General features: G+C 32.9%; 1 protein-coding gene across 1 annotated transcript in view; it reads right to left on the minus strand.

Annotated features, from left to right (window-relative positions):
* Positions 1-12,333, minus strand: part of LRP1B (LDL receptor related protein 1B) — a 1,024,768-nt gene that overhangs the window by 229,502 nt on the left and 782,933 nt on the right. Inside the window, exons 54-56 of the mRNA XM_058548897.1 lie at positions 9,690-9,775; positions 3,731-3,853; positions 1,528-1,709 (exon numbers count right to left, since the gene is read on the minus strand). Coding sequence (XP_058404880.1) covers positions 1,528-1,709; positions 3,731-3,853; positions 9,690-9,775 — 391 coding nt within the window. The remainder of the gene's footprint in view (positions 1-1,527; positions 1,710-3,730; positions 3,854-9,689; positions 9,776-12,333) is intronic.

Consider the following 12,333-nt stretch of genomic DNA (forward strand, 5'->3'; position numbering starts at 1 on the left):
AGTTTTTGCTTTATAACGAGGAAATTCCACAAGACTGTTACTATCAATGGGTAACATTTCTTTCATTTAGAAAATGAAACGTTTTGAATAGTATGAAATGAGAAGCTAAGCCAACCATATTGATTTTGAAGAAAAGGACAACGGTTTGGACACATTAAAATAAATATCCTCTGATAACACACCAAAGGAATTAAAAGATCCACATTCTTATGAATGAATGACCATGAGAGCCAAATTTAGTACATCTGGCTATTATTTCTTGAAACATCTATAGAAACAGATTCTCATGTGACTCTGTTTCAGTTAAAATAGAACAGACACTCTTGTGAAACTTCTGTTGCTATAGTAAAGAAAATATTTTAAATGGTAACAAAATGGTTACATAATTGTATAGCAAAAAGTTAAAACTTGCACATTACCTTGGAAAAAGAACAGCATTTACAGTACAAGTTTTCTACTATTAGATACTGCTTTTACTCAAATTAATGTTTAGAATTAAGCTATAAAATACGCTATGACATGATCACTTTGTCAATTATAAACATAAGGGACCAAAAAACAGGTACAATATATTAGCAAGAAGCAAAATCTGTTGTATACGATATGAAAAAACCAGCGAGTTGGTGAAACATAACATGTGAAATTAATTTAGACGGTAGAAAAGTTGGAGTGCTACAGTTATCAAAATACTTGCTACTGTGAATGTGTCCTATTTTACAAAATCAAATTTTCTCTCCATTTGTTACTTTAACAAGGGTGTTGGGTAGGTTGAACTTCTACAGAAATCATTTTGGAGTGTGTAATCACTCTAAATTATAGTGCAAAAAAAAAATAGAAAGACAAAACAATATAATTCAAAGTAAATAATAATGGTCATAATCTATAGAACTCTAGCAAGCACACACCACACAGCTTTGACACCTTAATGTGTGTTCATCCCTCATCTGAGATCTCCAGCCTGCTGTCCTTCATCCTTACGGTGACTTGTTCTCCATTCTCACAATGAAATGCAAATGAAACACAGCACCAATATGAATCTTGCCCAATATTCCCACTGTGCTTTTCCTTTTGAATGCATGGATAATATACCTTGTTATTTAGTATCCATGGATACTACTTATGTCTCCTGCTCTAAATTGAGGCAGTAATTACATCACCTATATTTGTGACAACCACAAACACTGCAAAACATGATCCAAGAGTTTGTTCGTATGTCTTTCCTCCAAGATTTAAAGGCACTAAAATTGGAGAAATCTGTATGTTTTATTCATTTCCACATGTTTATTGACTAGTTAGAAAAAGAGCTGTTTAAAACTTTAAAAAATCCTTGCTGTAAAATCCCATCATTTTAATGTTTTCTTTCAGTGTAACAGTCACATTTCTATTTTTGATTTCTCAATAAGAATTTCTACACATTTACACTTTACATTGGTTTCCATGTTAAAACCTACAGAACAAAATGTACCATATTGAATGTAATCCACAGTCTTAATCTTTAACTTAAGATTTTCAGTGTTTGTTACAAACCCAGCACGAGGATCTAAAGACAGGTCCCTGGGAAACTTCAGCCTTTTGCTAACGAGTATAGTAGGGTATAAGCCATTGAGTTTGGATACTTCAATAATCCTTTTTTCTGTGTCAGACCAATAGAGGTTTTTTCCAATCCAATCAACAGCAAGGGCATTGGGGACAGCTGTGTTATGCACTACCTAACAAAATAAGAATTTAAAAAGTTAATAATGAAGATGCCTAGAGTAAGAACTGAGCAATTATTTCTTGATTTTTATAGAGATATAGAATTCCATTTAAACATTAGATATGGAATTTAGATCAGCATAAAACATAGAACAATTTACTCTAATAAAATAACTCACTTGTTTGTGAGAAATTATCTAATATGTAATTAGGCTCCCAGTAATTACAAGCGGGTTTAAGAAAGAAACACCAAAATAAAAAGCTGTTGCATGGCTACACAGCTGTTGATCACATTTTCATCAGAGTTTACCTGTCGTCTTAAAATTTGGGGCAGAAATTCTATCACGCACAAAGACACACACAGAAAGAATTATTGATATTATTTATTTTTGACAGGTTCTTGGGGAAATAACAAGAGCATTCACCACTCCTTTAACTGCTCTTGCCTGTTTAAATTATCTACTACCATGAGAGAAAAAAACACAAGTGAGAACATGCACTAAGTATTTCAAACTAACCAAAAGGGGGTAAAAATATACTCATGCAACTGCTGTGCTCAATTCTTACCCATGTCAATATCAAATATAATAAGGTTATAGTCTTTGTACATACAAATATGATGCATATGAAATAACCAAAGTTTCTTGATCTCTATGACTGCTATTTCTGAGTTCTCAGTGCTTTGAGGACCATAGGAAAGAAGCCATTGAACTTTGGGGCCGTGTAGAAGCCAACAGTTGTATAGTCAGAAACAAGAAAACACTGATGAAATTTTATAGTCATCCTTTCCCTAATGCCATCAATAGTAAAGATACAAAAAAAAAGGTAGCGTGAACATTTTCAGCAATTAATGACATCAATCTACTGTATTGAATTGCAAAGCATCTTTTCTTCTTTCCTCCAAATTCCAAATTTGGAAAATTGGCATGGCTGACAATTTAAATGAAAATCAGTGAAATAGTAATCTCAAGGGAAGAAAGATGCATTTTGCGATCCCATGTTATGACATGATTTAAAGTAGAAATGGGATAGTAATGGCAAGGCAGTAGAGAACTAATCTCCTTTAAAAATATTCAAGCATCTTCAAAACACATAAAAGTGACCAAAAATTTTAAATGTCTTATGAAAAAATATATAATCAAGTAGAGTAATTTACTTTCATAGTTTTGATATAAATTGTCAGAGTTAAAATATAAAAGAAAAAAATCATCTGATTCTTTTTCTATTTAATATACTGATATTATTATTATAGACCATCATTAAATACAGTTATTCTGAGTCACTTGAATCCAACCTACTGGTTGTTTTGGCATTTTATACACACATTTCAAGATTCCATTAACATTTTCAAAATTTATTTTTCTCACCAAAACTTTCTGTATGATATTATAGATAGCTACAAAAAAGTTAAAGTTATTGATGGGTTCTATCTACTTGAATTTAAACTTCTTTATAATACATTTTACTGCATATATAAAGTGCAAATAATTTTACTTTAAAACTCAAGATAACATAGAAATGGTGCCAAGTAGCTCATATCTAGAATGTGACGTATTTAATTATCATGCTATCTAATCAGAACATTCATGATTTTACACAAATGCATTCAATTATTTCTATATATAGTAGGTTAATTTTAATAGTGCTATAATTTCAATCTACAATCTAATAATTAATTCATTCAATTACAAATTCTCAGACTCAACTTTTCCTTTTATATAAAATCAGCACAATTGAATCTCAGTCACTAATCATTCAAGCCGAAAGCATCCATCACATTTTCTAGGGTTGTGAATAAAGTTCCAAATTTTATTTACGCAATTTGATTTTTATGTTATTGCAAGTAATAGTGTTATAATGAAACATACTTATATTTCATATTTAAAGTATATATTAACTTATACCGTACAAATGTGAAATTCAAACCAATGTAATACATTCTATGAGTTGTATCATTACCATCAAAAAACATTACCATCAATTCAACCATATCAATAAAATATTTAAGAATCCCATCATTGTAGTATCTAGTTACCTTAATATCACTTCCATTTAAACACATTCTATTTATGCGGCTGCCATTTGGTCGGCTAGAATCAATCCAATAGATGAATTCTTCTCTGTAATCAAAATCTATAGCAATAACATTGTTTAATCCCTAAAAATAAAAAAGAATATGTTTGAATAATAGTGAATAGAGATTACTTTTAAATGTTTTAGGAGTTCATAAGAATCAGTGTCTCCCTTTGAATCTAAATAGTTATAGTGATTACAATAAGTAGCATTCGTGACCAATTCTTTTTAAAAGTATCGTATGTTTACATTTTCCCTATACCATACACTTAAGATGTTGCATAATTCATTTGAAAATATTTTCCAAGTAGGCCACAAAAATTTTGGAAAACTTATAGATAATTGTTCAAGTAAACAGCCAGTAATGTAAAAAAAACCAAACACGCTTTTAGGGAGACAAAGTGAAAGATTTTCACTTTAGATTAATATTAAATATAAATTTGAAGCCATTATTATTTGTTCTGTAAAGTAACCAGAAAAGAGCATACATCTAAGTTGGAAAGGTAAAAGATCCCTGAAGATTTAAGATGAGCCCTAGATAGCTATCTAATGGAAATCAGAAAAGAAGGTTTAGAACTTTTACTTTTCCCGGAAAGCTTTTGTTTGAACAACATAAATGAACTTCTTCGTTTTGTCTTTTTTTTATGCTTCAAGTGGCCCCTTAGGCAATACAGTGGCATATTAGAATTTGAAAGTTATAACTTTAGGTGAATTTTTGACCAAAGAGGAACCGGGTGGTCAACATCTTTGTATTCCACATGGTAGAAATATGAGGAAATGCCTTTCAGACTCACCATTATACCTTTTTTAGCAGGTAACGAAACTGAACACGAATACAGCTGATGAGTTTCTGGATGCTACAGCTCTTTGGTTTGGCCTTTCTGCCATTTGGTTTGATTTGAGGATTGTGCATGAGGATCTGGGAATCTTCTTAGCTGTCAAATTGTTTAAATGATTGCTTACAGGTTAGTTTAAGTTTCACCTATTGTCAGGACTTGATTTACTACCTCAATTGATTAACAAAACTTGGATCAGCATATCAAGTGTGTTAACTCATTTTAAGGTTTGAATAGCTTATTAATATATAAATTCTTATGGATTAAAAAATAACTGACACTATAGACATTTGGCAAATCCCAAGAGTTCTTTGCCATGTCTTTATATCTGATGTAAGCTTTTTTACATCAATGTTCACCCCAAAGTTGTAGGTAAGTCTCAAATTGTTTTGGGGGTCATTTATGAGTAGTTGTAGTCTTACAGACAAGAATTAGCATCTTCAGGGAGATAGGCTTTTTTGTTTGCTTTAGTTTAGTTTGGGGAAGGAGGGAGGGGAAGGATGGTAATTCCCACGTCTGAGTTCAGTTACCACATCTATTCTCAAAATTTAGAATTTGTTAATAATAATAACTCTGCATTGCATTTATATAGTTCTTTATAAGATTCAGGCCAAGGCTAAATTATTATTTTTCAGATCTTATTTCTTTCTAACAATCTCCAAGACTAAGGATGGCCTATGTATAGAAGCAACTCAGAGAAGGTTCTGGCAAATATTGACTTTTTCCTTCTCTCAGCAGGGCTAAATTCTAGTGGTGATGGTGTTAAAGTCGTAGGTTCAAATCTTATGCTTTTGTTTGGCTTAACATGATTAATTTCTTTTTCTTCAGCTTCAGATTATAAAGTTAATTTGAAATAGCCTAATTCTACAGAATTGCATGCTGTCGGTCATAAACAAGAGACACAAGGAAGTAAACATGACTCTGTAAATTCCTCACTATGCCTAGATGAATAAATGCAAGAATACTTCCTACTGACTACATTACTAATCAAGAATAATGACTATAAATGCTAAAAAAAAAGGCAACTAATATGCAGTTGCAGATTCAAAAGATTCATTAAATATTTACTCACATGCTAAAAACTAGAGGACTCCTTAAACTAAATGCACTTAAGCGTACATATCTAGGAAGTTGTCTATGAAAAATAAATCAAGGTTCTAAAATATAAACTGAATATATTACAAGTTCTGTAGAGGGTTTAATAAATTCACTTCAATAGTAGTCTACAATATCCTTTCTATCCAAATGTTTCTTTCATCAGAGGAATAAGGTAAATGGGTTAGGATTCTGTGATGGCCTGCCAATTCAGATAGATTAAATTAGAGTTTTATAGGGAAAAAGTAGAGAGAAATTTATCTCTAACTTTAGCAAAGATTTACCCACAATCCCCAGTCATGGAAGAATTATCCTATCCCTTTCTTTACAATAATCAATTTAGATAATGAAAATCCAACTCCAAATTTAGCAAGTCAACTATAATAAATTAAAGCTGTAAATGCAGAGGAATTGAAGTCTTGAATTCTGACATGTCTATCTAGCCAATCTGGTCATTTTTCTACAGCTTTACTCTTAATCCCCACAGAAAACTGTGCAATGCTCTCTTTGCAGAATTATATGCAAGGAACATTAAAACGGCCCAAGGCACGGTCAAAATACTGTCTAAAAACTAGAGTCATCTCAGTGGTTTCAGAGCTGAAAATTGGTTTCATCAAAATCCTATTTGCTTCTTTCATTTCTATAGCTGAAGATTTGCACCCTTTGGTTCAAGATGATTAATTTAGGAAATTGTGTTTTGTTTCTCTATACAATTTTACTGGAATAAAGGCGCTGTTAGAATTGAATTGGATAACATATTGGAAAGCTACTTGATTAATTTTCGTTTCTAAAATCCATGTTATTAAAGTACATTTTCTAAATGTGGTGTATGAATTTAAGTCACAGCTGGCCTAGCTACAACTATGTTTTAAAATATATAGGGTGAAAAAAATATGCCAGTTGTTATAATTTTATGCTATAAAACTTCATGAGATTGTTACTGACTACAACAAAGGGAATAAAATTCAAGATATTAGGGTAAATTATTCTTCCTAATCACTTACACACAAGTGTAACACAAAAATTAAGGCAAAGGTGTTGTCTTTTCATTTATTTTGACTGACAGAGAATATGGAGACATAATTACTTCCATTTTCTACTTCATTCTGCATATGTAGACAAAATCTCTGAGAAAAAAAAAAGGTTTCTACTGCATAGAACTCCTTGAAATGCTATGGAACTCCTATAATGCTATGATGAAACTGGTTAAAAATATTCCTGAGAAAGGGGCCGGCCTAGTGGCATAATGGTTGGGTTCGTGTGCTCCGCTTCGGTGGCCTGGGGTTTGCAGGTTTGGATCCCGGGTGTGGACCTACGCACCTCTCCGCAAGTGCTACTGTGGAGGCATCCCACAAACAAAATGGAGGAAGATTGGCACTGATGTTAGCTCAAGGCCAATCTTCCTCTCACACACACACACACACACACACTATATATATATATGTACACACATATTCCTGAGAGAAATGATACATTCCTAGCAGACCACAGGCAAAACTGAATATAAGGCTTGTCTTTAGTTTTTTGGGTCTCTACTTCCTTACTCAGTGGTCACCATTAACAAATGCTCTCCAATGACACAGGTCCTCAGAGTCCTCATGTGCTGTCTCATCTTCCTCACGCCCTCTTCCTTTCTATAAACACAGCACTAAGAAACTGTCTGAAATTCATCCCCACTTAGGTACTGGTGACTGGCAATAGTCTAAAATGATACCACCAGGACAAAAGCGCTATCTGAAAGTGTGTATTAAAGTGGTTTGGTTATATAAAATAGACTTAAATGATGCACAGAGGAAAAAGCCATTTTGCTTCATTAAGAACAATCTTTGATAACATATTAACCATGATAGACAACAAAAGAGATACCAGCAGAAATGTCCTGAGCCACAGAGTTGAAAAATGAAGCAAGAAGCTGTCATTGAAGCTCTGTTATAGTTGTTTCAAGAAGTCAATAAATATTGTTGCTATATTGGTTAAATTTGTGGTGTAGCTGAGCTTATAAATAGGGTATTTTAAAGAGAGAACTTTCTCCCTTTAAGATAGCACAGTCTAAAAAGAAGAAATGCTAAAACTAAAACAAAAAAAAAAGATAAGACAAAACCTAGTAAAGAGAAAATGATCATGTCCCTTTTCCAGAGACCACACAAGGAAATCAGTAGCTGGTGCACCTAACTTTGAGGGTATAGAAAGGCTTAGAGAGAGTATGGAGACATACTCAAGAGAAAGAGATCATTTTCAATATTTCGTTAAGTTTAATACAAGCTTAACATTTGACTGCACAGAAAAAAAGAATTAAATTAAGTTAAATAACGTAGAAAACCATTTTGGAAGCAAAAACTTTTCCATTTTAAAGCAGTCATGTATACTTAAACTTTCTCCCCAAGGATATTTCTCTTATATTATTCACCCCTTGAAGAGATAGTTGTCTAATTCTTATATTTTAAATAGACTTCTGTTTAGTTTTTATAAACAACATGAAAATATTTTATATTTAACCCATCTCCTAAGGTCCAGAATTAGAGAGAAAGGCAATATGATATAGTGGATGTTGGTGGCACACTCCAAACCCAAGAGCAAGAGTGTAAACCCTACAGACATTCACGAATAAGGCAAGTATGCCTGTGGTAAGCACATGGAATGTTCGAGGACTCCGGTGAATTGGAGAGCATGGGCTTTATGTCAAAATGGCAGCTGCTACACAGCTTGGATTGTGGCCATTCAGGGATGTGAGCCCAGCACTGCTATGCCTTCCTATTTTTTCATGAGTTGCCAGAAATCTGGATTTTCATGTGAAATTTTCATTTTCAATCCGTGACTTAGGAAAAAGCTGGAAAAGCCTACTCTGTCAGGAAGAGTCAATATCACACTTGCTAATGAACATTGCATTTAAAATAAGACTAAATCCTTAAGCAAAATGAATGAAACTCTAATAATAGCAGTGGAGGAATCCATCAGTAGGTGGCAAAAATAATTTTAGTTAAGTAAGTATTCTTTATGGTGCTGAAAATCACCGCATGAATGGTTTTCTTCGTTTATGCCTAATGTTGGCATAAACATGCTACAAGAACAAGAAATATCCTTATTTTGGGCACATTTGTTCTAAACAGTGCTTTCACATATTCATGTCACTATTATACAGTATGGGGCAAAGAGAAATTTGTAGCAGAACAGATACAAACTAAATCTTTCCAAAGAAGTGATTTCTCCTGACAACTAAAAATGTGCTATAACTAACTGTTTGCCCGTTCTCTAATCCATGTAGTAATCACTCTAGTTTTAATGACTTGATTTTATGCTATTTCCACTGCAGACTGGGAGGAAAAAAAGAGTTGAGGTGAGCAATTCACAGTTTTATATCCTATCATAAAATGGAAATCATACCTTTTCATCTCAAATAATACATGTAAATAAACTCTGACAATAGACTCAAACATCAAAACAGATGAGCCCAGATTCTCTTGAAGTGGATGGGTTTAGGGATAAGGAGGGTAAGACTGAAAATATGTGTCTCACAACCTTTTAACCATAACTGGGTTACATCACACTTTTGTTCCCTTGCTAATTCCAGATTTTAAAGGCGAGGGATAATCAATCCCATTTTATTTCCTGGTTCTACGAACAGAAACTTAAAGTTCTGGAGAAGGTGTTTATTTTTAAATCCCAAGGCGGGAAAAAACCAATTTGGGTAATGTGCAAAATACCTTAAAAGAGAATTTTATGCCTTCTCTAATCTAGCTATTCTAAAGATAATTTTTTCCTTGCATTAATTATAGTTTGCATCTTCTACTTTCTTTGATATGGTGTGATGTGACAAGCTGGGAGTATCACTTGGACAATTCAAACAAAAAGTTTATGGTAATCTTATATACACATATGCATGTATCTGTGAATAAGTGCTTAAAAATTCTAATTGTGAGATATCTCTAGAGCTCTAATGTATATCAGAGTGACCATATTAAATAGTAGGAAATCACCATGAGAATGTCATACCTGTTTTAAAAGTGTGTAGTTTGAGCCATCAGTGCTAATTTTCCTTATCTCATGATGATCAGCAAGAATTAGAAAAGGTTCTTCATCTAAATACCAAGACAAAAAACATATTAGACTTTTAATATTTATGATTTTCAAGTCTGCTTAGTTTCACTTTAGTTTCCGCAGTGACGTAAATTCACATGCAGTGCCCTCTGGTAGACTAATGGTTAAAAAATTCATACTGAGCTCCTCAGTTGATAATTAAATGAAAGGACAGCAGATACTCATGCAGTACAGAAAGCTAGATAATTCTAAATCCTTCTTTTTCTCTCAATTTTCTTGAATATTAAAGTATCAAATTTATTTGGAATTAGTAGAAAATATCTGCTGTTATAAACTGATTTTTAAATGAATTTCAGAAAAGGATAATCTACACCTATCTTAGAAACCTGCAGTACAATTAAACATGCATATGGAATTCTTCTTTGTAATCAAATAACCAGCTTATGTGTTCAGAATGACTTTGGTGAAGACCAAGAGTATCATTGCCTACATATACATTTTTCATCTGCCTGGGGGCTTTTCTTAAATAATTTCTGAACTCCAGGTTCTATAATCTTTATTAATTTTACCTCTCTTCATGAGTTTTACTATTTAATCCTTTAATAGTCTTTATTTCCTTCTTATAGTTTGTCCATCATGTTTTAGAATCTCGTATGTTCTACAATCTAGGAAAGAATAAGAATATCACCATGCTCCGTATATATGAAGATCATCTAAACCTTTAGATTGGTTTTCTGTTCAGAATTTATTTGGAAACAAACTGTATCCTTAAATAAAAGATATGCAGAAAGGTTTGTATAGTATATTTATTTGAATGTGTATCTGAGTAATTTAAAGTCAATTTGACCACATTCTTGACTGCTATAATCTTAGAGCAATTCAATAAAAATTTTGTTCAAATTCTTTTTAAATATCTTTGTTTCTAAAATATATTCCTGTACATAGTTGCCAGGTAAGCAAATTTAGTGTCAGCAGAAATTAGAAAAAACAATGAAAAAGGTAGTCACTTTATGTAATTTAATGTGGATTTTATTGTTATAGAGTTATTGTCCTGTTTGTTTATGTTCAAATTTATTACTTTCCTCCTTTTTTCCTTTAGTTTCACTGTAAATATACAATATGTAGAGTATTATACTATGTTTTGGTATATTTTATGTCAGGGATTAGAAATGTGTGTCACATAGGCTGGACAGCCTCTTCCATCAGTGATGGCAGCACCCTAATCAATCATTCCAGTCTTCCTGTTGAGGCTAAATTGAGACTCAGAACCTTGCTTAATAGAGTCAGCTCTCAAGTTGAAGGTGCCTTGCCATTCCTGTCAACATAGTCCTCTATGTATAAATATAAAATATGTCAGTCACATTCTACCTCAATACTTATGCAGTTCTATTCTTTACAACTTAAATATAAGACCTGAAACTATAAAACTCCTAGAAAAAAACGTAGGGAAAAATCTCCTTGACATAGGTCCTAGTAACGAATTTTTCAGTATGACACAAAAAGCACAAGCAATAAAGACAAAAATAAGTAAGTGGGACTACATCAAACTAAAAAGCTCTGCACGGCAAAAGGAAGAATCAACATAATGAAAAGACAACCTACAGAATGGGAGAAAATATTTATAAACCATAAATCTGATAAGGGGTTAATATCCAAAATATATAAAGAACCCATACAAATCAATAAACAATCTGATTAAAAAATGGGCAGAGGAAATGAACAGACATTTTTCCCAAGAAGACTTACAGATGGCCAACAGATACATGAAAAGATGCTTAACATCACTAATCATCAGGAAAATGCAAATCAACCCACAATGAGATATTACCTCACACCTGTTAGAATGGCCTTTACCAAAAAAGACAAGAGATAAGTGTTGGCAAGGATGTGGAGAAAAGGTAACACTTGTGTACTGTTGGTGGGAATGTAAATTGTTTCATCCACTATGGAAAACAGTATGGAGGTTCCTCACAAAATTAAAAGTAGAATTACTGCATGATCCAGCAATCTCACTTCTGGGTATATATCCAAAAGAAATAAAAACAGGGTATCAAAGACGTATCTGCACTCCCATGTTTATTGCACCATTATTCACAACAGCCGAGATATGGAAACAACCTAAGTGTCTGTCAAGGGATGAATGGATAAAGAAGATAGAATGGAATGGAATATAATTCAACCACGAGAAAGAACAAAATCCTGCCATTTGCAACAACATGGATGGTACTTGAGGACATTACGCTAAGTGAAATAAGTCAGACAGAGAAAGACAAATATCGTATGATATCACTTATATGTGGAATCTGAAAAGTCAAACTCATAGAATTGAATGGTGGTTACCAGGGTCTGAGGAGTGAGGGAAATGGGGAGATGTCGGTTAAAGAGTACAAACCCACAGTTATAAAATAAATAAGTTCTGGGGCTGTAATGCACAGCATTGTGATTGTAGATAACACAGTACTACATAGGTGAAAGCTGCTAGAGGGTAGATCTTAACGAAAAGTTTAAAGTAATGGAAACCTTGACCAGTTTTTTAGATTTTATCTCTTCTTGGTCCATGTCACTAAATGCATGACGTATCAAGCAATGAGCTGGCCAA

The sequence above is a fragment of the Diceros bicornis genome, chromosome 10, assembly GCF_020826845.1.
Source record: "Diceros bicornis minor isolate mBicDic1 chromosome 10, mDicBic1.mat.cur, whole genome shotgun sequence".
Lineage (NCBI taxonomy): Eukaryota > Metazoa > Chordata > Mammalia > Perissodactyla > Rhinocerotidae > Diceros > Diceros bicornis.